General features: G+C 53.2%; 2 protein-coding genes across 2 annotated transcripts; one reads left to right on the top strand and one right to left on the bottom strand.

Annotated features, from left to right (window-relative positions):
• Positions 1-271: 271 nt before the first annotated feature.
• On the top strand, positions 272-15,078 carry PtA15_16A295 (uncharacterized protein; the record flags this gene model as incomplete). Its single annotated transcript, XM_053163970.1, has 11 exons — positions 272-307; positions 4,592-4,742; positions 4,808-7,690; positions 7,752-10,220; positions 10,296-10,899; positions 10,970-12,868; positions 12,945-13,473; positions 13,544-13,569; positions 13,632-14,259; positions 14,324-14,842; positions 14,914-15,078. 11 exons carry the CDS (start codon positions 272-274, stop codon positions 15,076-15,078), a joined length of 9,909 nt encoding a protein of 3,302 aa, XP_053027942.1.
• An 8,319-nt stretch (positions 15,079-23,397) lies between these two features.
• Positions 23,398-24,616, bottom strand: PtA15_16A294 (uncharacterized protein; the record flags this gene model as incomplete). The annotated part of the gene is made up of 5 exons (XM_053163969.1): positions 23,398-23,745; positions 23,844-23,981; positions 24,078-24,180; positions 24,259-24,378; positions 24,453-24,616. The coding sequence occupies 5 exons, from the start codon at positions 24,614-24,616 to the stop codon at positions 23,398-23,400; spliced, it is 873 nt and encodes a 290-aa protein (XP_053027941.1).
• Positions 24,617-27,519: the final 2,903 nt, after the last annotated feature.

Below are 27,519 nucleotides of genomic sequence, written 5' to 3'. Positions count from 1 at the left end.
ACGCACACACATATGGGGAGGGAAACAAGCAGGGTCAGTCAGATCCCCTGTGGGGCCGGAAGAGGTCGGAGGCAGACTCACTTTGGTCCTCCCGGGCTTCGCGCCTGACTGCTGCTTGCTTGATCGTTGGAGACGGGCAGATTTTGTGAGTCTGTACGCAAAAAAATTGTCCTTTGAGATTCAGTCTACCATGGATAACTCACAGCTGAGCCTTATTGTGACGTAGATCAGCAGGGGAAGATGGTGGCGAGGCGGTTTCAAGAATAATCAGATGGTCACAGATCACAGTGAAGCTGTGGCCTACGCGGTGAGAGTATCAATTGCCGGGCCTTGGTGATGATAGACAAAGTCAAACAAGATGCGGAGGGGATGGTTACGGAAAGGGTCGTGCCTGTTGCCTGGAGTTGTAGGAAGAAGCTAAGGGTCAGACTTGTACCAAGAAGTTGACCAAAAAAAAATCATACCGCCACGTGAAGTCAAATCAAGGTGAGGTAAGAGATGCATAAAATCTCAAAGGGGACATTTGAAACAGGGAAAAATCCAATTGGGTTGACCCGCCAATAAGGCTGGATGTGTATGTATGACAATGCTACAAATGAGACAAGAAGGGGATTGTGTTTTTTTGGCCGGCAGATATGAGGGGCAAGGCTATAAATAGAGCTGGTTTTGGGTGTGCTTGCCCCTCATGTTCCCCCACCTGGGCATTTTAAAGCCAAAGGGGAGTGTCAATGGCAACGGGGGTTTAGGGTACTGGTTAGCGGGATTTGCGCCAGCCCTAAGAGAACTGAAAACTTGGACTTTTGTTCAAATTTCAGGGGAAACCCTTGAACCAAAAGTCCATGAGTTATTGGTTTTATTAAACTTAGATTTACAGTTGACGCAGGAGACAGCCATGGAGTGCCTGTGCCAAGCTTGTATTAAGCAGGCTGTTTATGATAATAAAGGTCGGTGTGACTCTCCGGTTTATCAACCGGGAGAAGAGGAAGTTAGATTTTAGGTACATTGGACCCTTCAAGGTGGTCAAAATGGTTGGTGCCAATGCTGTAGAATTGGATTTGTCTGCGGATTATCCAAAGCTTGATCCTGTATTTAATGTATCCTTGCTAACTTGCTATGTTAGTCCGTTTTCAGTGACGGGTCAATTATCTAGGTTGGGGATTAAGGACAAGTATTAAACTGACGGACAAATAGTGGGTGGTCTAAGATCAAGGCAATCTTGGATATGCGCAGTACAGCAAAAGGTAAGACTGACTATTTGATTTCATGGCAGAACTCTACACTGGGTGAAGATACATGGGTTTCCCAAAATCATATCCCAGTGGCGGTTAATGATTTGCTCAATAGTTTCTGCAAAACATGAGATTTGAAATTAAAGAAAGGTAAAAAGAAGGGTAAGAAAACTACGCTTGAAGGGTAGTAGGGAGGTCTTATTTTGTAACAACTAGCGTTTATAATTATAGGTCTTGCGCTGTCTTGCGCTGATAAATATAAGCCGTGATAGGTCTTGATCATGATCAAATCTCCTTGGCAGAATTACTTACTATTTTGATTTGCATGATCAATGACTTATCTTTATTCTGTCATGATGTGATTGGTTTGGACAGGATTTGTTTACCTGTACTACTCTTTGCAATTTGTCTTTCCCTTCCTTCTTTCCTCTCTTTCTCTATTGTGATATTCTTTGTCATAGTTTTCATCACATTATATCTGTTATTTATCCAAGAAATTCCATTCTCTGGATTATAACTCAAAACCAATAAACTCTTATACATATAAACTTCATCAATGTGACATGGAAACTTCATAATATTAAATATCCTAAGTTTACTAAGCAAGCATTTGGCAAACTATCCTCTTGGATAGTTTCACAGCCACTTGTAGCAAACTGTTTAGTAGGCCAGGCCTCACAGTCAGGACAGTTGTTGCAGGGAGATGGTTGGGTGTTGCAGGTGAAGTATGGATTTCAGGGGTAATTTGATGGGAGGCATGGGTGGATGGTCCATTGCTTAAAAGGCACCAGTTGTTGTTCAATTTCCCCCAGGGCAATTGGAGATGCTGCACTTCCAGCTATCCATCTCCCTCGACCCTTCCGCTGCTGCGCGTGCACATTTTGAAGGGCAAAGAGTGGGCCCCCCACTGGTCACCAGCGTTTGCTGAGGGCCGGGGGCCTTCATGTCCAGTCCTTTTGACCCGTGCACTTGATGCAGACGGGGGCTGAGCCTGTGGCACAGCACTTTTGCTGATGTTGGAAGACTATTTATGTTATTGGATAGTTGTAGTTGTTTCTTTCTCTGTTTGCAATTTGGGGGAACCCATGATTTTTTTTTCTCACTTTTTTAAAGTTGTAGGGGGAACCCATGATTTTTTTTTTTTGAAATTCAGGCAAATCTGTGTCTTCAATAAAATTGGATGCACACTGACATCTCCCAGCCCAAATTGGTGTTATGATTTTATGTAAACGTGACATATGCAATTTTGAACACCATAATTGATGGGTAGGGAGAGAAAGAGATTGGGCTGGATTGATGGGAAGGAAAGCAGCGCAATATCAGGTTGAGGCTTGAGATTTACGATTTAAATCCATACACACTGACCCTACCCAATACACTTGATTGCATTGGGTATTGTCTCTGTATAGGATTGGGCAAGCCAATATATGGATCCCAAAAAACCTGTATTGCATTGGGGGGCAGATACAAAATTCTACAAAAAAAGCGCTGCACATTGCTCAAGTGCTCCGATCCAGATCCACAGATCTCCCAATGTGTTCCGGTGCGCTACCAGCCAATACAAATACATGGATTGTTTCAAATACAGCGTTGCTAACAAGAACCCCCCTAATCTGGAGTTCCTGGGTGCATGAGATGGCTATCCTGACCTAAGGCTGTGCCCCAAAATCAGGGTTTGGGGCATGACTGCGGGATCATGCCCCGGGGTCCCGGGTTTGGGATGGGCCTTGGGAATGCCCCAAAACCCCGGTGCATAGGATGTTTTGTTTCCAAAGGGGGGATTCCCTTGGGGCTGATGTATTTTTTTGAGATTTCCTGTTTTTTGGACATTCCAGTGGCCTGCATCAAGTACGTACAGGCTTATTTTAGTCAGAGCTTGAGGGAAAAGAAGATGAAATGAGAGGCCAAGCAAGAGCCCGTCCTGAGACTGACACAAGTTGAGACGAGCAAGCATGAACCCCAAGGAAACGAGGGTAGACACTAAAGCAACAACAAAAGAAAGGGGATCAGAAGGGCCCATTGAAGGTTTGGTACCATCCCTTGAGACACAACTTGAGTCTCAAATGCTTGATGCTTCTTGGTTGGAGCGTGGATTGTTGCTAGGAGACAATTTGTTGGCCTTTTCAGAGAATACACGCTTGGAAGCAGCGCTAGTTGCCGGGTCAAGTAGCGGCCCAGAGGCTTGGTCATCCCAATCTGATTCCTTGAATCCTAGGGTAGTAGTGTGGAAGGTTGAAAGGATGACCTTGACCAAGGGCAAATATGTAGTGATTGCCCATCATTTCAGCGGCAGAAAAAAAAAAACGGGCATGCCCCGGGGTTTCAGGGTAAACTGGGGTGTGGGGTTTGGGATGACCCTCATGCCTCGTCCCAAACCCCGGGGCACAGCCTTATCCTGACCCCTTTTGCTACAGATCTTGGAAAGGATCACTGTTTTTCCAAACTGGCTCCCCCAGGATTTGGAGTGAACAGCCAGAAACACATGTTCCCACACACATCCTGCAGCTTTTTGAGATTCTCAGATCTGGCAGAGCAGTGAGACTGTCAATAGGACTGTTCACGTAGGGCCAAAATCAGCAAGACCAAAATAAAGTTTATCCCGCGGTCCCAGCCAATTTGGCTGGGAAGGCTTGCTGATTTATAACATCAGCAGGGTTAAAAAAAAAACCCCTACGTGAACTGTCCTAATTTCTTTCCTTGAGGCACGTGTATGGAGCTGCACTAAAACTGCTGTTTTAACAATCTCTGGGTTGGCTTTTGCCATCCATCATCTTTGATGGGTCATTGTGAGCGAGGCAGGAGGACCTCTGATGATATTATGTAATGCAGCCAACATTAGACAAGATGTTGATATGTTTCATCTGATGCAAAAAAAAATATTGATGGAATCCTTGGAGGTGAATATGGGAACAATTGTGAAAATTGGTATTTTTGGCCTTAGTCCTAAATCACTGAAGTGACACCGAAGTCTCTCCGCCACCTCTGGGACTTGGATAAACTAGAGTTGTTTCTTCCTTCCCCGGGCTTTTTGCCGGCCTCTATAAGTCCATAGTTGATCTGTCCAATCCACCCCCTCCAGCTGTCGAGTCAAGACATTGCTTTCCCAGGGAATGTGCTGGCTGTCTGTGACATGATGTTTGCGTGACAGCTGGGGATGAGTGACAGTCGATGGCCCAGTCCGATCAAACCAGAAAACCAGAAAACCAAAAACCAACAACAACATCAACAACAACATCATCAACAACGGTCAACAAGAACGGTCAACAGCAACGAACATGGACAACGATCACGACAAAAACAACAGCAACGAACACCCCCTCAAACCAGCCACCGCACCCATCCACCCATCCCCACTCGCACAGAGCACATCAACCGAACTGCAACAAGAGCCCATCCACCGCCCAACCCCATCGATCGCCAGGAAGAGCAGCCTCAACAAACCCACACCCCCGCTGATCAGCCGCAAAGACCTCGTGCGCATCGGCAGCCCCCTCAGGCATGTCACCCAGCTCGGTCAGCAGCCGGCCTGCCCCCAATCGGTCTGTCTAGCAGCAAGCACTAACCACTCTCCTCCACAGGGCCCGGCCTCTCCCCAACCGAGCCCCCGGACTCCAGACCACCAAAACCATCCGAGGCCGACGACAACCACCTAGCCCGCCCCGCCGAATCATCCAGCCCACTCGTCAGCCCCACCAACCAGTCCCTGCTCTTCGGCTCACCCACCCCGCGCCGGAAATCGACACTCAACCCGATGGCCTCCCTCAACCAATACCAGTTCTTCCCCCCCGAATCCTCCAATACCTCCGAGCCCACCACCCACTCGCTCCCTCCCGAACACAGCAATCCAGCGCCCATCTCGATCATCAGCCCCTACAGCCCCGACCTCTTCACGCCCCCCCGCTCCGCCAGCGACCCCACCCGCACCACCCACTCACGCCCCACCCACCACCACTCCTCCCCCTCCTTACTCGACCGAGCCGCCGCCGCCGCCGCCGCCGCTGCCGCCACCAGCACGACCCCCCCATCAAGCTCGCGCAACACCAGCCCAGCATCCACCAAGTCCATCCCCGCCCCCATCCTCTCCCCGCCCTCGGCACACTCCCCGCCCTCCTCAACCTACGCCTCCTCCCACCAGCAGAGATACGCCCACCACGCCCGCAAGATGTCCCTCGTCTCGCCCCCCACAGGCCACCCCCACCAACACCCCCCCGCCAACCCCGCCGCCCACCGCAGAAACTCGCTCATCTTCACCCCCGGCGCTTCCTCCTCCTCCTCCTCCTCCGTGCCCAACCACCACTACAACAAATCTGCACTCTCAGCCGCCCTCGCCAACAACTCCTCCTCTGCGCCCCCCTTCCCGCCCATCGAAGCCATCAAGCTCAAGAGGATCCCCACCTCCGTCCGCATCGCCCAGGAACTCCGCCCGCCCAACCCCAACTCGCCTGCCAGCGGCTCACCCTCCGCCCCGCCCCTCAAGACCTCCGCCTCCCCCAGGTCCTCCTTATCCCACCAACAGGACCCGCTCGCACTCACCCCGGACTCGCTCTCCTCGCCCTCCTCTCAGCTCAACATGCTCCACCACCACCACCACACAACCCCAGGGCTCACGCCACCCGACCCACATCACCAACACTTCTCCACCAGCCCCGCCGAGTCCCTCTCGCGTGCCTCGAGCTCCCTGCATCCCGGAGAGGCATCATCGTCCACCTGGTCCGCACCCAGTCCCGCCCTCGGCCCCGGAAGTGTGGGGCCGCCCCGGCCCTCCTCCTTCGACCCCTCGCCGGCTAACCTGGCCTCGCCGATCGCCATCGCCTCGCTCTCCGGATCGACAGGCGAAGGCAGCGGGAGCGTGGGCAGCAGCAGCCACGACAGCCGGGGCCAGTCGCACTACTCGCTCTTCTCGCGTCTCTCCGCCAGCCCGGCCAGCCCATACACCGCCGTCCAACGCGGAATCGCTCAGAACCGGATCACCGCCAAAGAGGCCTCGTCGAGGGACCGCTCGACGAGTCTGTTCAGTCTGGTCAGCAGCAGCGAGTACAACAGTCCTGCGTTGCCTCCACAGGGCGTGCTCCCAGCTGTCGGCGGCCCAAACGAGGGCAGCAGACACAGCGACCAGCTCAGCATGTCCCCCTTCTCGCTCCTCGACGGCTCGACTACCGCTTCTGGCCAGCACCTCTTGCGGCCCCTCGCTAGTGCCGCCAGTGGGGGCTACCGGACCAACCCCTCCTCCTTGTCCGTCGGCACCCCGCACCACTCCAGCGTCTCCTCCACCTCTTCCCACCGCAACCCTCCGCAGATCCCGCCCACAGCAGGACTTCCGGCCTCAGCCCAGACCGGCAAAGCTTCGGCTTCCGAGTACCGCTCCACAAGCCTCTCCGCCGCCCCCCGCTCCTCGTCCCTCACCAACAACAACAACAGCACCACCAGTCTGTCCCGCCACCTCTCCAACTCCGCCTCCCCCTCGCCCTCCTCCGCACGACGAGCCGCGCTCAGGAACCATCGCACTTCCATCGCCCCCGGAAGCGGGCCGTCGACGGAGGACTTCGCAAAGATCATCATCCAGAGTCGGTCGGCGAAGATCCAGAAATGGAAGCAGCAGCAACAGACGCACCACAAGCGGCTCTTCGGCGCCTCGCCTCCGGCCCAGTCTTCGGAGCATCTGCCGACGGCAGAGGCTGGCAGGGAGGATCCGCGCCAGCCGAGATTGGAGATGCCGTTCTCGACCATCGGCTCCTCGCTGGGCATCGTCGAGGGCAATCGGTTCATGAGCCACCTCAATCTTCCCGCCGCAGCCGGGGCTAGCAACACGGTCACCGGGCGGACGCTGTCGACTAACAACTTGAGCTGCCACGAGCTGGCCGGCGACCGCTTCCTCCCGCTGCTCTCCGCGCCCGGCGAATCCTCCGGGGTGCCCGAACGCCCCCGGATCCCCTCGTTCTCGGCGAATCCGACGCTCTCGAGTAAGGTCGAGGGTAAGCGGAAGGTGAGCAGCAACAGCAGGATCGACGAGGAGGAGGAGCGTGGGGGCTCCGGCGGCGAGCCGAACGAGGTGCCCTGCGAGCGGAGGCCGTCGTCGATCCGGACGATCGGCGCGGGCAAGGAGGGGGAGGGCTCAGATGCGCCCCAGCCAGCAGGAGGAGGCCTCTTCCCGCCCCCGACAACCGACCCGATGCGCAAGTCCGCCTCCGCCCTCACCGTGCTCTCCCTCCACCCCTCCTCGACGACCAACAGCAGTGGGCCGACCGCGCTCAGGGAGATCGAGTGGGTCGATTGGCTCGACGACTATCGCCGGATGAAGGAGGCCAAGCTCCGCGCCGAAGGAAGCCTTGCGAATTCCGAGAGCTTGGCCGACGAGGACGTCGGCGCGAAGCCTGATGAGACCCGCCCCGTCGAGCCCGCTGCCGGGCCGGCCGAGCCGCAGCTGCTCGAGCTGCCGTCTCAGCCAAAGAAAGACAGCCACCGTGCGCACGCTCTCTTCTGTCCCGATACACGTTTTGGGTCTGATCGTTCTCTCTTTCTTAGTCTTGTCGCCCGTCTCGGACGCCGGGTCGGACATGCAGATGGCGGACAGCGAGGCGGCCGACTCGCCGCGCGACGCCGGCTTCTCGATCCCGCCGTCGCCGTCGCTTCCGGAAGGCAACCCGCACCACCACCCCTCGCGGCGGAGCAACCTGTCTCTGCTGATCAGCAAGGGGCTCGGCGGCGGCGGCGGCGGCTCGCGACGGAGCCTGTCCCGGCCACGGCTGTCCAAGCATCTCACCGGCTCCCAGGCCGACCTCAGCCACCCCTCCTCCGTCCCGCCCTCCTCCTCCTTCCCCGCCTCCCACTCCAGCTCGAGCATCCCCCTCGTCGGCCACCCTCCCGCAGCCGGCCCGGGCAAAACCAAGAAGAACTTCACCCTCGGAAAGAAGATCGACGATTGGTGGAACGCCGTCCGCTCCAGCTTCACCCTCAACCCCGACGACCGGAGCAACCTCGCCAACGCCAACGCCGCCGCCGCCAGCAGCAGCAGCAGCGATGCCAGCCGCTCCAGCTACCGGCCCAACCCCGTCTCCCGCCTCCCCTCGGCCTCGGCGGCCGAGAGCCCGGCACAGTCGACTAGCCCGGCCATCAATCCCGAGATCCGCGCCGTCGCCTCGCTCTCTGACCTGGCAGCCCGGCCCCCTGTTCCTCTCTCGACGCCCCCGGTGTGCGTCCGGCCGGCCGACAGCCTCCGCTCGGTGCCCTCCGGCGCCCTGGCCCCGGTGCCCGTCGGCTCCCGCGCCGGAACCCCCGACCCGCTGCTCCGGCTGCCCCCGCACGACCAGCGCCGGCGCAACCCCCAGCTCACACTCAAGCTCAACCGGCTCTCGGCCGCCGAGCTCTCCAGCGTCTTCGGCACCGCCAACGAGCACGAGTCCTCCCATTCTTCCGCCCGCTCGTCCGATCACCACCTCGCCCACCTCCCCCTCCCCGACGCCGCCCCAACCCAACAGCCACAGCCACAGCCACAGCCACCGCCCCAGAGCAATACCTTCCTCGTCGACATCACCCGCCCCGAGCCGACGCCGGTCCTCAGTCCCACCGGCAAACGACTGTGGGACTCCACCCCCGGGCTGGTCCTCGGCGACCCCTTCATGGCCACCAGCAGCAGCTCGGCGACAAGCCAGAGCGTCCACCCCTCGACCGCTAAGGCTCCCCCCCACCACGAGCTCGGCCTGCTCCCCTCGGAAGTCGGCTCCACGAGTGCCGGCTCGTCCACCCGCCCGATCCCTGCCCGCTCCGAGAGCATTGCCAGCACCCAACCCCACGACGCCAGCAGCAAGCCCCACCCCGGCAGTGCTGCTGCCGACCAGCACAAGTACCAGCCCTCGTTCTCCATGCACACCATCCGCCAGCACATCAAGCACCGGCTCTCGACCGCCAAGACCGTCTGCGACAACTCGCTCAAAGCCATCGTCCTCGAGATCACCACCTACGTCGAGAAGGAGGCCCAGAACCTGCGCGAGATCGACCGCGTCCAGCTCGAGCTCGCCCTCGTCTCCGAGGCCGTCCAGCAGCACCCCCCCGCAGCAGCCTCCTGGCTCTCCTCCGCCCCCGACGCCGCCCCCGGGCTCCACCATGAGGCCCTCGCCTTGGAGCCCAACCCGGAGCTCGTCAGCCTGCCCATCGACCGGCCCTTCCGGACCGTCGCAGCCACCACCACGCCCGCGGGCTCGCCGCGCCAGCCGCTCAACCGCGCCCTCTCCATCCCCACCGACTTCGACCTCGGCCCCTCCGCCGCCCTCGCTTCCTCTAGCCCGCTCCACCACCACCACCGCTCGATCTCCGTCAACCCGCTCGACCTCTCCGAGTCCCCCTCGTCCTCGTCTTTGCCCATCGCCGGCTCGCTCAGCAGACGCGGCTCGCGCACCGGCCGCGGCCCCCACTCGTCGGGCTCCGTCTCCTCGTCCGTCGCCGTCGTCGCCCCCGGAGGAATCAAGCCGCCCCGGAACATCCGCAGACCCTCGTTCGTCCACCGGCGCGGCGGCGGGATCGTCGCTGCTACTGCCGGGGGGCCTGCTGGCCCGTCGCACATCGCCAGGGCGCTCGACTCGCCCGTCCGCACCGGCTCGAGGAGCGTCAGCATCTCCACCCAGCCCTCGGAGTCGTCCGCCGTCGAGGCCAGCTCCAGGTCCACGTCCCGTTCCCGCTCGCCACTGCCGCGGATGCGCGGACACCGGCCCTCGTCGAGCTCCCACCATCGCTCCTCTCCCCGGCCCACCCCCGACCTCTCCCTGCCCGCGACACTCTCCGGGACCGGCTATCCCATGGCCAGCGACGAGAAGTTCTACGCCTCCCCCTTCGTCGCCGCCCTCCAGGAGATCTCCTCGATCGCCACCGAGATCCTCGACTCCCCCGCCGGCCAACTCGCCGCTAAGTCCCACGCCTGTGTCGACATCATCCATCGCGTACAAGTCGTTGGGAAGGCGTGGGACGAGCATGATGAGTGGCCCCATCGTGCGTGGTACGGTACGTCTTCTCCTTCTCCCTCTTTCCACCCTCGTTGTTGTTGTTGTTGTTGTTGATGTGTGGCGGCGAGGACAGTTCGGGTGTTGTTGGCCGTCGCCGGGCTCAGTCGGGTCCTCGAATGGTGGGACGCCGAGAAAGGCTTCTGGAACTTCGCGCCCGACGACGAGGACGACGACGACGGCGAGGAAATCTGTTTCTTTGCCACCCGCGTCGAGTCTGCGGCGCCCTCTGGAGGAACCCCGCAGGGCTTGGGCCAAGCCAGTGGAGGCCAAGGGGGTGGAGGCCAAGCGAGTGGATGCATCGATGTGGTGGGGACGCCCCAAGCGTCTGCGGACGGCGTCGCTAACACGCCGCTGACGACCGCTAGTGAGGACAGGCCTTCGCAGGGCCGGCAGCTCTTCGATTCCTTCGCGCTGCCGCCCCCGGCCACCGACGTCGACCGGGAGATCGAGAAGCTCGGCCCGATCCCCGAGCGAGACGCCAGCAAAGCCGCCTCCGTCGCCTCCGACCGAGTTCACACCCAGCCTGCTAACTCCCCCGCCCCGCCTGCGCCCCAGAACCTCGATAAGGACTTCACCAAGTCCATCGAACTCGCTCGCACTGAAACTATCCTGGCTGAAGTCTCCCTGGAGAACGCGGTCATCCTCTATCTCAGTCCTGGCTGGACTAAGGTCACAGGGTATGGCTCTCTTTGTGTGTGTGTGTTTCTGGGAATGACTAAGTGGGTGGGGTTTTTTGTTTTTGTTCAGATTGGATCCTCAGTCGGTGATTGGGACCCCGCTGGGCGAGCTTATTGATGGCAACTACGAGCTGTTCAACGAGGCCAACCGGCGGCTGATGGAGGATGTGGGCAACACGGTTGAGCTGCAGTTCACGATCAAGATCTCGCTGGCGAGCAGTGACCAGGAGGGCGATTCGAGCCGGTCGATGACCACCCGGGACCATTTCCTGCCGATGACGGCCAAGGGCATGCTGATGGTCGACCGGATCACCGGCGAGGGCGTCCATTCGATGTGGGTCATTCGGCTCAACTCGCACAAGAAACAGGCCGTGCCCGTCGGCACGACGATGGAGAACAAGGGCTCCCACCACACCCGCTCCCACAGCGACCCCGCCGTCGCCCAGTTCCCTGCCCCCGCACCACTCTCCACCGAGCCCTTGCTCTGTCGGATCTGCGAACACACCCTGCCCGCATACTACTTCGAGAGACACAACGAGACCTGCGCCGAGACCCATCGCCTGGAGATGCAGGTCAGCGAGTGCAACGATCGGCTGACCGATCTGCGCGACATCATCAACGAGTTGCGCGCCAATCTCGAGCCCAACGGCAGCACTCCTGCGCTCTCCTACGCCAACTTGCCCCTCCAAACCTGCGGCCCCTCCCTGCCCTCCTCCGTCCTCAGCCCGCTCAACCCCGGCCGGGCCTCCCTGGCGTCCTCCTCGCCCCACCACCACTCCTGGCGCGCCAATGTCAAAGGCATCCTTGAGGAGGTCGGCGAGCTGCTGAACACCGCCCTGGACATCTCGACGCCGTCGTCCAACGAGGATGTCGGCGAACAGGCGATCGAGACCCTGCGTCTCCTGTCGCCCACCTCGGAGAACAAGCTGGCCAGCGTGGCCAAATGGTCCCTGCGCAGGTACGACGACCCGGCGCTGGCCAATCTGGCGGCAGATGTCGAGCGGGCGGCGCACCAGAAATGCAACGCGGTGACCCGGATGCGGAACACGATCCTGTATGCGGAGCGGATCCGGATGGAGTGGGAGGCCAAGGCGCAGCATGCGTTCATGGCCCTGCCCAAGCATCTGGACGGCGACGACTGCTCGCCGGCATGCATGTCCCCGATCATGTGCGACGAGATCGACCGGCCGAGGTCGGCGCCCCAGAAGGCCGACTCCATCGTCCTCCTCCCCGAGCTCTTCCAGCCCAACCGGCCCCGGCGGAGATCCTCGATCCCCACCCTCTCCGGGCCCGCCAAGTCCAGCCCCGCCGCCCGCCTGGCACCCATCGACATCAAGGCCATCGAGGCTAAGGGGTTGGGCATCGCCTCCGCCGGCCAGTCCTTCTCGGGCATCGGCACCCCGCCCCGCTCCCCGCGCCACCCCGTGAGCTTCCCGCAACAGGCCCACGCCCGTCGGCCGTCCCAGCAACGCCCGGGAGGAGGAGGTGGAGGTGGTGGTGGAGGTGGAGGTGGAGGCTCGCTGGGCCCGACGCCGTTGTCCCCCCGGATCCCCTCGGCCGTCCCAGGGAAATCCAAGTCGGCAGCATCGATCAAGGACTTCGACATGTTGAAGCCGATCAGTAAGGGGGCCTTCGGGCAGGTTTGGCTGGCTAAGAAGAAGACGACGGGCGACTACTACGCGATCAAGATCCTGAAGAAACAGGACATGATCGCCAAGAACCAGATCATGAACGTCAAGTCCGAGCGCAAGATCCTCATGAACCAGGCCGACTCCTCCTTCGTCGTCAAGCTCTTCTACACCTTCTCCTCCAGAGACCATCTTTACCTCGTCATGGAATACCTCAATGGCGGCGACTGCGCCGCGCTCGTCAAGGCGCTCGGTAACCTCCCTGAGCAGTGGACTCGCAATTACGTCGCCGAGGTCGTCATGGGCTTGGAGTATCTCCATTCTACGGGCGTCGTCCATCGGTAAGACATCTTTTTTTTTTTTGGTAGGGAGGGGAGGGCAGGAAAGCTGATCGGGATGTGTGGGTTTTTTGTGTAGGGACTTGAAGCCGGACAACCTGCTGATCGACCATCGCGGCCACCTGAAGCTCACCGACTTCGGGCTCTCGAAGATCGGCCTGCTAGGTCGGCAGGCGGCCGAGCCGCGCGGGCCGATGAGTCTGTCGAGCAGCGCGCGCGACGCAGGGTCGTCGGTGGTGGACAAGCGCAAGCTGTTCAACCGGACCGCCCAGCCGTCCGCCGCGTCGACCCCGGATCTGTCCCCGCTAGCCCAGGCCTCGTCGTACTTCTCCGCCCGCGCCGAGCCGAGGCCTTCCAATCCGCTCGTCCCCCACGAGCTTCTGCTCGAGGGAACCGCCACGCCCACCAGCGAATCGTCCAAGGACTCCGACTCTCGGCCCCCCAGAATCCCCGCTAAACCCGGCCTCGTCCCCGCCCCCTCCTCCCTCACTCACTCCGCTAGGAATAACGTCCCCTCGGACGCCGGCCATAAACACTTCGTTGGCACCCCCGATTACTTGGCCCCCGAAAGCATCCTGGGTATCGGGATGGACGAAATGGTCGATTGGGTCCGTCTCTCTTTCTCTTTTTAATTTGGGTTGTGTGTGTTTTTTTGACTTTTTCTTCTTTTTTTTTCAGTGGGCTTTGGGCGTGGTTTGTTATGAGTGAGTCGATTGTGGACGCTTTGAGAGAAAGAGAGAGAGGAGGCCGACTTTGGTGTTTGTAGGTTTCTGTATGGGATCCCGCCGTTCCACGACGAGACGCCGGACAAAGTATTCGACAACATCTTATCGCGGCGACTGGAGTGGCCAGAGTCGGACGACGACATCTCTCCGGAGGCAATTGACTTCATGAGCCGGTTGATGTGCACGGATCCGAAGGCCCGGCTGGGTGCGCAGGGCGCGGCGGAGGTGAAGGCCCATCCGTTCCTGGCGGACATCGACTGGACGAACCTGTTCAAGAACGAGGCCTCCTTCGTGCCCTCGGTCACCGACCCGGAATCGACGGACTACTTCGACCCGCGCGGCGCCGCCCAGGTCTTCCACGACGAGGAAGAGACCCCCGTCCACCATCCCCCCACCACCACCACCACCAGCAACAACACGACGACGAGCCTCTCCGGCTTCCAGTTCCGCAGCCTCGCCGCCCTCCAATCCTCCGCCTCCACTGCGCCCGACCTCAAAGGCTCCCCGCACGCCCGCAGCGCTAGACCCTCCGACGACTTCGGCACCTTCAACTTCAAGAACCTCCCCGTCCTCGAACGCGCGAACGAGGAAGTCATCCGCAGACTCAAGGTGGGCCAGAACGGCGAGGCACGCGGCAAGTATCCCCGCCATCTGCCGCTAGGAGGCAAGGTACGTGTTTCTCTTTTTTCTACGCAGGACTGTCCCACTCACTCACCTGTATATATGTGTGTAGATTGTGGGGCTGGCGTCGCCGACCGAGTCTACCGGCTCATCGGCGCCCTCCTCGTCGCGGCCGCCCGTAGTCGCCGGGCAGCCGTCCCCGCACACCCGTCGGCCGTCGGAGCAATTCAGCCGGCTGGTCTCGCCGGGCACCTTGGACGACCCGTCGCGCCGGAACAGCATGCCTTCGCGGATGCGACGCGCCTCGTTCTCGGGCACCGACGCGCTGCCCCCTCTGCCCTCTTCCATGGTCGCCGTCCCTGCCGGCCCGGCCGACGGCAGTGGTGGTGCGGGGAGGAGGAGCAGGACCGGGTCGGTGCTCGGCCATCTCCCCGCCGCCGCCCGCTTCGCGCCCTCCGTCTCCGCCCACAGCTCCCCCGGAAACCCGCTCAAGCTCCTGCCCCACTCCGACCCCCACCACCCCGCCCCTCTCGGCCTCCTCTCCGCCTCCCCCGCGCCCCGCAGTCTGCCGCCCTTGCAGGAACGCACCGTCGACTGTCTCATCGCCGAGGACAACCCCATCAGCTCCAAGGTCCCGTCCCCTCTCTCTCTTCCCCCCCTCCTCCTCTCTCAAAGCGCTCACTGGTGTGTGGTGTGTTGTAGGTGCTCGAGACTATCCTCGTCCGGTTCGGATGTCGCTGCGTGGTCGTGCCGAATGGCGAGGACGCGATCAGTTGCGCCATGGGCGACGTGGCCTTCGACGTGATCTTCATGGACCTGATGATGCCCCTCAGTCAGTCCCCCCTGCCCCCCTCTATGTACAGATAGCCCAGACTAACGCGAAGCTCTGATAGTCGAAGGCCAAGACGCGGCGCGGATGATCAAGTCGACGCAGAACCCGAACGCGCTGACCCCGATCGTCGCCGTCACCTCGTTCGAGTCGTATTACGTCTCCGAGCAGGGCACCCTCTTCGCCGCCCTCCTCACGAAGCCCGTCAACAAGAAGGACGTCCTCACGGTCATGAAGCGGCTCGGGTTCGTCGCCAGACAGAGGGATAACAATGGGCCTAATAAGCCGGCGCGGGCCTTCCCGACGACGACGACGCAGGTGACGGCGACGACGACGATGACGACGACGGCGGCGGCGGCAGAGAGGATGAGAGGATGAGCGCTCCCGGCCTGTGATACGCTCGCCTCGGCTTGCTGCTTTCCCCGCCCACCCGCTTCTCGCCTCGACCGACCGCCCCACAGAGCTCCTCTCTCCCCTCTCCTGTCTTCCCTACTTGCATCCACGCCCCGGCGCGCGTCCTCCACCGTCCCCTTTTTTCCGGCTGCTCTCTCGTGCCCCGTCCCTCCCCCGCTCCCCGCTCCTCTCTCTCTCCCAAAACAAACACCTCTCTGCATCCTCCCCCGTCTTCTTGCCCCCCCCGTATCATTATCGCATATATCTTTATCGCCCGATAGAGCCCCTTTCTTCCTTGTTTGCTTCGATAGACTGTGTGTGTATGGTCCATGTACTCGCTTGTATGTGTGTGTGTGTGTCCTCCCCCGTCTTCTTGCCCCCCCCGTATCATTATCGCATATATCTATCGCCCGATAGAGCCCCTTTCTTCCTTGTTTGCTTCGATAGACTGTGTGTGTATGGTCCATGTACTCGCTTGTATGTGTGTGTGTGTGTAATGTGTAGAGATCCGCGTCCCGCTTGGCGACGGTCGCTGTGGAGGTCTGGGGGCGTGCTCTGGGCGGCCGAGAGGTGGCGGCTGCTGTTGCTGCTGCAAAGCGCAAGGAGGCGGCGGTGCTGGTGCGGGGCCACATTTGGACCAACACACGGGAAAAGCCGACGGGCCGGCCTCCGGTCCCGTGGCTGACCTCCTATGGGGTCGTGGAATCCTCTTTGGCGGGGGCGTCAGGCCCTGTCCCTTGGCCTGAAGCAGGCCTGAAGCGGGCCTCCGGAGGCGCTGGCCGTCGCCGCTCGGCCGGAGGGTCCCGGATGGTCCAGGAGGTCAGAGAGATACGAGAAGAGTGGATGCAGAAGAAGAAAATAAGGTTGAGAAATCGACTCCCATAAATTAAAAAATTGACTCCCATAAATTAAAAAATCGACTCCCAAAAATCGACTCTCAAATGGGGTTTACGTCGCGCGGACCGCTTCGCGACGTCTCCCCCGGGTCCTCCTGACCGCATTGTGACCCGCGGGGGTTTTGGGACATCCCAGAAAATAGGGAAATATTTATATCTCCTCACTGGAGCACCCAAACGCTCCCAAGAGTTTACAGAAATCTAGATACACTGTCTAGACAATATGTTTAGATTGACAGCAGCATAAACAATCAGGAAGGCCTTGCGGAACAGGGGGGTTTATTTGGCGGATTTCCTACTAAGGAAATCCCGCAAAACCTTATCTAAGCTGCTCCAAATGGCCCCAAATTTCTTCTGCCATATGAATAAACTCTCTAGAAAATATTTTGAGCCCCAAGGAGGTATTACCCATCAGGAACGCCTTCGATAAGCAGGGGGCTAATTTGATTTCCTACTAAGGAACTGCACCAAATCCTTACCCACAGGGCTTTATAGAAGGTGTTCCTGATGCTTCATACCTCCTTGGTGTTCAAAATATTTTCTAGAGAGGGTATCCATATGGTAGAAAAAATCTGGGGGTGTTTGGAGCACCTTAGACAAGGTTTTGCGGGATTTCCTTAGCAGGAAATCCGCCAAATCAGCCCCCAGCTACACAAGGTGTCCCTGAGGTGTGCTGATGCCGTGAAGCTCAAAATAAGTTTTAAAGAGTTTATTCATATGGAAGAAGAAATTTGGGGCCATTTGGAGCAGCTTAGATAAGGTTTGGCGGGATTTCCTTAGTAGGAAATCCGCCAAATTAACCCCCCTGTTCCGCAAGGCCTTCCTGATTGTTTATACTGCTGTACATCTAAACATATTTTATAGACAGTGTATCTAGATTTCTGGAAAACTTTGGGAGCGTTTGGGTGCTCCAGTGAGGAGATATAAATATTTCTCTATTTTCTGGGATTTTTTGTAAAATTAAAATCCCAACTCACTAAAGGACCTTGACTTTATTTCTATTAAACCAAAAACCAGAACTGACAAAAAGAAAAGTAAGAACAAGTCATGACAGTGATAATGAGAAAAGTAGAAAGAAACCAACCCTGAGACAGTTAAGGATATGAAGGAAGAGGACAACAACAGATAGAGGGCGATAGAAGTGTGGATAGACTCAAGGCTGAAACGCTGCGCTGTGCTACAAAAAAGCGGTCTTTTAGCGCAGCGCAGCGGGGGACCGCTCCGTGGTCAGCCCAAAAAGCAGTAGCGCAGCACCAGTCCCGCTGCGCTACCGCTGAAAATAGCGGGGCCCCGCTTTTTTCCCAACCCAAAAAGCGGTAGCGCAGCGGGCGAGGCCACTCCTTTCAGCGGCGCGCAGCAGCCACCAAAACAGCTGCGCTGCGCTTTTTTGGCTGGCAGCGGGGGAGCGCTACGCGGCCAGCTCAAAAAGCGGTAGCGCAGCAATGGTTCCGCTGCGCTACCGCTGAAAGTAGCAGGTCCCTGCTTCTTGCCAGACCCAAAAAGCGGTAGCGCAGCGGGCGGGGCCGCTACTTTCAGCGCAGCGCAGCGGCCACCAAAACCGCTGCGCTTCACGCTGCGCTGCGCTTTTTGAAGCGCAGCGCTTTCACCCTTGATAGACTGAAAGGTTGATTTTGAGTGGTTAGTTGACGAAAACAATGAGGAGATTGAGAGAGAAAGAAAAAGGAACAAACCCTAAAGGTATAGGTGATAATTATTGAAAAGACGACTGGAGAGCAGATGAGGACTCAAGGAAGAAAGCTCGAGTGAGGTTTGAGGCCTAGAGGAGAAAAGCTCTGAGGCAACCAAAAAGGAGAAGGAACCCCAGAGAGGGGTCAAGCTGCTAGCTGTGAGGAGGAAAAAGGCTCCTCACTACAAGAGACTCACTGGTCTCAGGGAAAAGCACGAGGAAGCTGATGATGTTTTGATTATCCAGATGAGCAGACTTTGTAGCTATTACAACTGAGGGACAAGTTGTGGGCAGAAGGTGAACAAGCATATTCATCCAGAGGGAGGAAAAAGGAGTGACAGATGTGTGACAGGGAGAGAAATGGACCCTGGGCTGTTGTAGTTTCAACAATAATCTTGACAGAGAGAAAGGAAAAAACAAGGACTAGATCTAGGAAAGAATCTGGGGAAGAAAGGGATATTAGCATTGAGGATTGGAGGCGCCATGTCAATGAGAGATCTGAAATGCAAGGGTGCATTTCTCACCAAGTTGGAAGCCAGTACGGCTGTCCAAGTTAAGGCTTTGCGGAGCACGAGCAAGGGTTGAGTCAATGTTGATATTGAGGAGACTAGATCAGAGTCGGAGATTTGTAGCGGTTTGGAGCAGCAAGCGGAGTGATGCGAAGTCAAGAAGTTGGGGAAAGAAGTTTTTGGGTTCGAGATAGATGATTCACTATGGAAGCCGTGGGATTGAGCGGTTGAGGGAGTGTGGAAGGTTTAGGTTTCAAAGAGTGATATCAAGGGACAGCTGAGAGAGATTCATGAGATGTGCCATAGAGCGGGTCCGTAATGAGATGCGCCGCAGAGCGCGCACAAGTTTCAAAACTCACGTTTGGCATTGCGGAATTACAATTCTGACTCCCAAAACGCCCCCAGGTCAATATGCGGTCAGGAGGACCCGGGGAAGACGTCCCAAAGCGGTCCGTGCAACGTAAACTGCTTTTGGGAGTCAATTTTGTAATTTGAGGGAGTTGATTTCTCAACCCCCTAAAATAAGTATATTTCTGCATGGACAGACTACTTCAAAAGCTACAACTAGGTCTGTGGGAGTCTGGAACAACAGTTACATAGCCTCAACTCTCAAGTCCTCATCCTTATTACATACATATGTATGATCACCAGACCCATTGAAGCTGTCTCAATGATACAAGAGAGCTGGTCTGATACGGATTACATGGCTTCTCAACCAGCTCTTCTGATGCAAGCCAGGTGTCCATTTTGCTGATGGGTGGCGTGGACAAAGCATTGGCCTAAATGGATGGCCATTTGCCGCCACTGTGGCAAGTTTGGCGGGTGAGCTGTCCTTTTTGGCGTGATCTCACCATAAATTTTGATTTTGTGGCCAGAATGGCGGTTGAGGGCCTCCATGCAGCAGGTCAAACTGAGTGCATATTCATAAGAAAGGACAAGGGAAAAAAAGAGTGACAAGAGAAGCACACTCTTCTTTTTTATCCTGGCCAGCAAGAAGATCAGCAGCAATTATACCTAAATACATTAGTAATCAGTTGTTTGGTAAGCTGATCTTCAATTCCTGGTTCAGAAACACAATTTTTCTTTCAAACTTGTTTGAGCTCATTCAGAAACAAGAATGCTGTGTGTTTTGTATTTTGGATATGGCTATTCTGCTCCCTTTTGCTCCCTGAAACATATGGTAAAAGGTGTAAGATCAAGACAAATGAAACAACCACAACCAAGGTCCAAGAGACATACACATGGTGTCAAAAAAAAATCAACATGATGCAGCTTTTATTGAAGCTGTCCCATCTCAACTTCATTCCCAATTGAATTTTTAGGCTTGCAATGAAACCCTCAGCAATTTTTCGACTGTTAAGCACTGCATCTGTGGTTTTTGGCTGCTTTGGTGGCATCATCCCAGAACTCAATCAAGTTGAAGCATGTGAGTATCATCTTTTTTCCCTTGCATTAATGGCTGGATTTACATGAAAAAGTCGGTGTGTCTGCTCAGAAATTAGGAGAATGATTCCAGTGTGCCTGATTGTCAACACTAATTTCTCACACGTTCCTCTCATCAAGTCAAGGACTTTTACCAAGAATTGAAAATTCATGACATGCAATGGGGGACCAGAGCTCGGCAAAGGGAGAAGGACTGGCACATCAATAAGATCACCAAAAAGCTGGATAGAATGGGTAAGTTGGAATTCTGTAACATTGGAATCCATAATAAATGAAAAGGGTCTGATTTTTGTATAATTAGACAATGGCCGCAATCAGCTTTTGGGTAAGATAGGTGTGTGTATACACTTCTTTTATCTCTAGCCATTTGCAGGCCTACATGGCGTTTTTGATTCCTATCCTGAAAAAATGTGTGGTTACATTGCAACATAGTCAATGACTTGCATGAAATTGTTTCTGGTGAAAAGCATGACTTGAAAAATGCATGGAAACATTATATGGTTGACTCCAGTCATACTGATACTTCTGAAGAACAAGATCTAAAAGAAATCTTACACAACTGGTGCTTAGGACAAAATAATTCTTGGCCAAGGTTTCAGCTTAATTATCCTGCAGCTTGGCTTCATTCAAGAAGACAAGAACTAGAACGTTTTGATGTCACACTTGGTACTGTGAAAGTTGCATTTGATTTCCATAAGCTCAAAATGGCTGTTTTTTCTGCTGAAATGTATGATTCATTTGGTCAGTGAAATAATTTTTTGAGCACCTGAATGAAAAAAGCATGTTGGGCCCGTGGACTGACCTAACATTGTATATTCAATGATCCATTCTATCTCAAAGCATATGCATTGGCACTTTCTAGGAATTGGAAAAAGATACCTGCATATGAAGACAATCCATTGATTGAACAGATTTGTGCATGGACTAAATCAAAACCCACTATCACTTTTCAAGACTACCAGAAATCAGCAGAAGATATGATGCCAAAACCATACAAGCTCCTCAACTACATTAAAGTCCAATACAGAATGGGCCAGTATGATGAGGATTCATGCTTCATGAACATACTTAAAAACTGTGGGTTATCTCATCCCATCCATTCTCAAAAGCAATATCAGAATTTTCTCAAATTCTCTGACTGCCCTGTCTCATGATTGAATTGGATCTGCCAGCTTTTCAATTTTCTCTTAAATTTGATCTTTCATTTCTTGATGAAGAACGTCAGGCTATGTTTTGGAGCCATGTGGCTAAATCAGCAGGAGAAATGGGACTTCAAGATTTAGTTCTTGGTTTGAAAGACATGCATGGCTTTCTCAAAAATGGATTTCCTTTTGACAGATCCTACCAATTTTACGAGCTCATCTCTCAATTCATTTTAAGGGTGGAGCATTCTCAGACTTTATACTCTTCTGATAAGGTACAAAGTCAAAAGTATGGTGCAAAATCATTTTATTCTAGGTCCCAATTGGTGTTTAATTATGTAGAAGAGTTGGCACAGCATGCAAGAAACAAGTCACGCCTGCCACAATTGTTTCCTGACCCCCGTGCCACAGCCAACCAGCTGGAACAAATTGGTAAGTGATTAAAATGTTGGTTGAATTACAAGTTTAGGGGTTTTTCTAACTGGATTGTTTTTATCCTGGGTGCTTTCCTACTATCTCTATGTATTACTAACCAAGCAATTCTTATTTGTGATCATTGGTCACCAATTTATGAACTTGAAGAAGATGTTACAGACTACAGTCTCACTGTAGAACTGGAAAAAAACAAATTCCCTCTTATTATTCAACAGACAATGAGAGGTATTATGTGGGGTGGAGAATCATCATGTGAAGACTTGAGGACCAATTTACTTGTGGATGCATATGAATCACATAAATTGGATCTTGGTCAACTTGATTCTCTCAATCATAAGTTAAAACATCTGATTTCACAGATAAACTCAAAATCAAAATCTTTTTCTGCAGAACATTTGAAAGAAGAATACAAGAGTGAAATGTGGAATACAATAGGTGAATTACACATATTAATAATGAATTCATCGGTCAAATTACTTCTTCAGAATGATGAAACAAGTTGGAGATATGTCAAGGAGATAACCACTCAGGAATTCTCATCCATAAGCTCAAGGAATGCAAACTGCCTGATTAAATTACTAGAGCATGGTCATAGACTTCGCAGGAATTTACCAATCTTGCACCGCATTTGTGAGTCAAATTTCCTCAAAGATAAGATCAAGTTGAAAAACAAAGCTGACCTCTGAAACTCCCCCTCAAAAAAAAAGATTATGTAATGACAAAGACAGATGATGCTGAAAGAGAATTGATTCTGCGTCTTGTGGAATTTAGATTAAACAAAATCAAGACAGATATGAAAGAAAGAGAACAGGGTATCCTATTATTATCAAAGAAATTAGCAAAGGCAAACATTAAAGAAAACACACTAGATCTTACATCCACCAAATTGAACAAGGGAGATATATCAACAAGAGAACTTGATATTCTATCAAACATCCATCAACTCATCCAAAAAAACTCAAGTGAAGTTTGCTATGAAATGTGGAAAAACAAGCTCCTCAAACCACTCTCAAGCTTATCCCACTATGCAGCAAAGTTATATGATGATATGTTACATGAGTTCTCTAAAAACCTACTTGTTGCAAAATCCTCTCCTGTCAAGATGCACAACGCTGGAACCAGCATGTACAATATTGACCCCAAATTCTTCACACCTGAATCAAAACAGAAGCTTGATGAGGTTGCCTACCACGTATTGGTTGAATCAATAGAAGATGAAATTCGTATCATGGCATGGAACTTGAAAAGAGGCCGCGTAGATGTTCATCATGATCAAAAAGTTGGCCATTTTTTCAGGGAGATGACGAAGAAGGAAGAACCAAATACCAAGCTAGAATCACAGTAACCAGACTTAAATTACATTCACATTTCTCAAGGAAACTAGTGGACTGCCCGTTTATGCCCTTGATTTTATTCCAATTCTGCCTTCCCTTTTGGGAGTATTTGTGGTCCAAGCTTTCTCCCTATTTCACCCATGTTTACTTTTCATCTCGTTTCTCTCTAATTGTTTTTGAGCTTTTCTGCTGCATCTGGTTAAATTCATCAAAAGAGAGTTCCTGTTTCTTACTTGTCTCGCAGAACATTTGGGGTTGTCACTCCGATTTGAGTTGCACCAGATGCCCTGCTTCTCCTCCCAACTCCACCTCGGCAGCTGGTTTAGGTTACACTGGCTCTCCTTCACAAGACCAGTGTCAGCTCGCCGAGGATTAATGGCCCTTTCTGAGCTGGTATGGCATGTAGCAGTTTGTCAGGATGGAAAGGAGCACCACTTGATGTGCAAATGGCATCCAATTGTAGATTGAGGAAACAATTGGGGTTTGAAGATTTGAAAGAAGCATATGATTTTTGTTTTTCATCTATCCTGGACGGCAGTCAGATCAACAGCGGCCTTCCGTTTAGTAATCAGTTGTTTGATCAGCTGATCGACCTCTTTAACTTTCTGACTTCCAACCTTGACGACGTTCATAATTTCGTCGATTGAGAGCGGAACACCGCCAGACTTATTGGCGACACAGATCTCTTTCTGAGGGTTCAAAGCCAGGGTGATCGTGCCAGTTGAGAGTTGTTCTTCTAGGTAGCTAGGGTCCAGGACTACACTAGGCTTACTACTACTCCCATTCAAGTCGAAAAATCCGAAGGTTAAACAGATCGGCGTGTGGTGTAATGTCAAAGGTACTGGAACTCGTTCTTGTAAGGAATGCTACAGTTTCATAACCCAGGCTTGGTCCTCATCAGCAAGAAAGCCCGGTACATGATTTAAAAAGATCGATCTATGAACATCGAACCGAGAGAACTGACAATCGTTATTTCTTCTCCAACAAGGGTCACGTCAGGTCTTTGAAATGTCTGGAGTGCCGCGATGGCTGCGATAGATGCGCAATCCAAGAGATTTCCTTCGTCGTTTAAGAAATGCAGATCCAGACGAATCGACCATACCTGTCACAAACCAAACAGGAACAGGTTGCACAATCTCTCCTGAAAATAATTGACGAGGGTAGGAGGTCAAATGACGACGGAGATAGAGAAGCATACCATTTGGCCTGCTAAGATACATAGGGCTTCCTTATCGATCACTCCACTCCGACTCAAGCTTTTATCCAACATACGCGTGATCTGTATCTCGTTCTCAGAAGACCTAACTTTTGTTTCATTCCGTTCAATCAAAATCTCCAACCCAATCTTTCAAAAAAAAAAAAAAAAGCAAGAAGCCCACCTGCCGGTGTCGTAAATGAAGTTGGCTATCGGATTGATTTCACTAGAGACTTGAAAAAGTCCTTCGAATGGTCTATCAGACCAAGGTTTAGTAACCGAAGCCGAAACATGAGCAATCACTCTACCCACCAAAGACAGCGTTGAAATATCAGTTTTAGGCTGTCGCGAGTATTTTGGGTTGGAGGGAAGGCGGACCTAGTATTACCGAGAGAGCAATCGACCGAATCTCCGTTCTCGGCAAATGACAGGGAGAGCGGACGTTGTTCGAAGAGAGTTCGTTGATCGAGCCGGGTTCCTTCCTTGAGTGCTTGGATGAGGAATTCTCTCTCGAGTATCGATGGCTGGGCTTCTCTGACCATGATGGTTGAAAGGTGATGGTGTTTTTTGTCTCACCGCGATGCAGTTGAGGCATAGCTTGGATGACCATCGGGCGGGCCTGCCGACGGGCCGCCGGAGCCTGACAAGGAGTGTGATCCACATTCATACACTCGGGGAGTCCCTCCACGGGGGAATCACTTGGAATCCACGAGGACTCCACGTGGTACCCGTGCGCGAGGTCGGACCAGCGGCTTTCGGTCCAGGGAGACACGGGGTCACCACCGGGAGGATCACGCGGCCACCCCGTGATCATCCCGCAGATTCCACGGCAGCTTTTGGCTCAAACTTAACACAAGCGTACCCTCCTCGAACCTCTGAAGGAGGGACTTGCCTCTAAAGTTGCATGTCTGGCCCTACAGGATTGAGACAAATGGCAGGAAGGATGCCACGCTCCCCCATTTTCCCCAATATCACCCTCCAGACTTCTGATTCTCTCCTTGCCTTTGGCACCATTACAATCACCAGCTTCTTAGCTTATTTTCCCCCACTTCAAACTCCCCCGTATCCATCCCCCTGGTAGGAAACATCCTGTCAATGTTGTTACCTGGTGGATTTCTGTACCCAATCCCCCCCTTTGAGCCCGCACGGGCTCAGGGAATTTCAAATTTTGAGCCCAAAAACCACTGGATCACCACTTCACAGTAGGTGGAGTGGGCTAGTAATTTTGTGTGTCAGCTAGGTAAAAAACTGTGAAATGGAAGCTGAGATTGCAGGCTACAAGTCTGTCTACTCAGGTTTTTTTTAAACTAAAAACTACATTTTTAAGAACATTTTGAAAAGAAAATATGTATTTTTTTGCCAGAAATTCTCAAGTCTGTAGGGCCAATGGTGTGACCTTAAAGGTAAGCCTCTCCTTTGGAGACGCTTTGCGCCTCATTGGAGAGGCTTTGTTAAGCTTGCTTTTGGCTCCGCATGGAATCCCCGTGGACTCCCAGTTATCCCAACGTGAAGGTCAAGCCCACAGGTGGATCACAACTCCTTCAGCTGTGGGCTCCCCAAGGAATCACCGTGATACCCACGCGCAGGTTGGGCCCACAAGAGCAACAGTGGTCCTTAGTGGAACCCAAATTGATTTGCAAGAGGAATAAATGCATTACATGTATATGTAGGGGAAAACACTATATATATATGTGATGACATAAGCAGGAAAGGGGAGTCTCCTACCGGGTCCTACACAACACTCCCCACTCACCTAGACACCAGACATGAGTTTTTCACGGAATTTTAAAAAAGGATCCTTGCTAAGTGCCTGGGTGAGGATGTAATCTAGTTGATCCACTGTAGGTACTCATACAAGTCTTGTTTGCTTCCTGTACAAGGCTTGGTTAGTGAGGAAAAATTTGCGGCCGACATGTCTTACCCTCTTATTGGCGGAGTCATCCGTACTGACTTGTATTGCGGCTTGATTATTATTCCAAAAAAGATTGCCTATGAAATCCTTCTTCAGGATGTCAGTTAATAAGTGCCTTACCCAGAGTACATGACACATTTCCCTTTAGAAGATTTATTTTGGCCTCTAGGCCATGCATTTTCCAGTCAGTTGTAGGTAAAGTTTCAGAAATTGTACCAAGTGTAGTCATGTACTAGACAAGATGTAGATTCACGAATGAACAGCTATTCACACTACCAACTTGAAAAATATTTTATGGCTCATACCTTGGTAAAAATGGTAAGGAAAACAAACTCTGGTATTTTCACATTTCATATTGCTTGGAGTACAAGCCCACATTACGCAGGTCTTCCTAGCTCTGACACTGTTTGAGACTTGAAGAATACAAATTGATTTCAAACTACTTTCTGCCCAATTTGATATGGGAATTGGTATGACATAAATATGCTCAAAAGATTTATCTTGCAGCCGGCTGATCCTCTGAAGTTGCTATATTGTACAAGAACTTTTCATAATTCAATGTTATGTTTGTTTTGAATGAAAAATTCTGCAATGCAAAATATTCCCTGTCACTTTGCTGAGGATATATTTGAGCATAAGGATAGGGGAATTATTGGATAAAATTGTGTGCATTGAAGCTCAATTCCACAATTGTGATAATGATGAACCCAGCACAAAACTTCAGCAGAGATATATTCATGTGTTGGAATTGTGTGAAATATTATTCCAAAACAAATTGAAGTAAAGTTACGCCTGTGTTGGAAATAAAGTAAACAAAGATTCAAGGTTAACATTGAACTAACCTCAGACTTAATTCAATATAAAGTTACGGCTTGGCACTCTCTAGAGAGTGCAACACATCCCCCCCTGGTGCATGCGGCATGTAAAACCTGTAAAACATTGTTACACGGCATGTCCTGTATAACATTTTTACACAGCGTGTAACCCCCATAGAACATATTTCCGCAACAGATAAACACCATGCAGATATTTTAGCAACAAGTAACCCCATGTAAAATTTACAACAAGTAAACCATGTATCAAGCTTGTGCAACATGTAACATGTTCTCGCATCACAAAACCCCCATAAAACATATTTTTGCAAACACACAACCCCTATGTAAGATGTTCCTGCAACATGTAAACCCCCAGTACTCCGCGTGAACATCCTGCACCATGTAACCCCCATGCAAGAATTTTACAAACAGTGTAATACATGTATAAAATGTAACATGTATGCACCACCTGTGACATGCACAAACACCATGTAACCCCTAAGCAACAAGTATGCACACCACAAAACACATGTTCACACACAACATTCAACATGTAACCCAGCATATAACATGTACACTTCATGTAACATTTCACCCCCAATGTACCAATTTGTTATGGTTAGGTAACTGGGGGGTGCGTGCGCTGCCGTTGGATCAGAAGGCTGGACGTAAAGCTCTGTAGAAAATGTGAACGTCAGTGGAAACATGTAAAACTTGC

This window comes from Puccinia triticina, chromosome 16A (assembly GCF_026914185.1).
Source record: "Puccinia triticina chromosome 16A, complete sequence".
NCBI classification, from domain to species: Eukaryota; Fungi; Basidiomycota; class Pucciniomycetes; order Pucciniales; family Pucciniaceae; genus Puccinia; species Puccinia triticina.
Note: the sequence above shows the minus strand (reverse complement) of the source record. Positions and strands in the feature narration are given on the sequence as shown.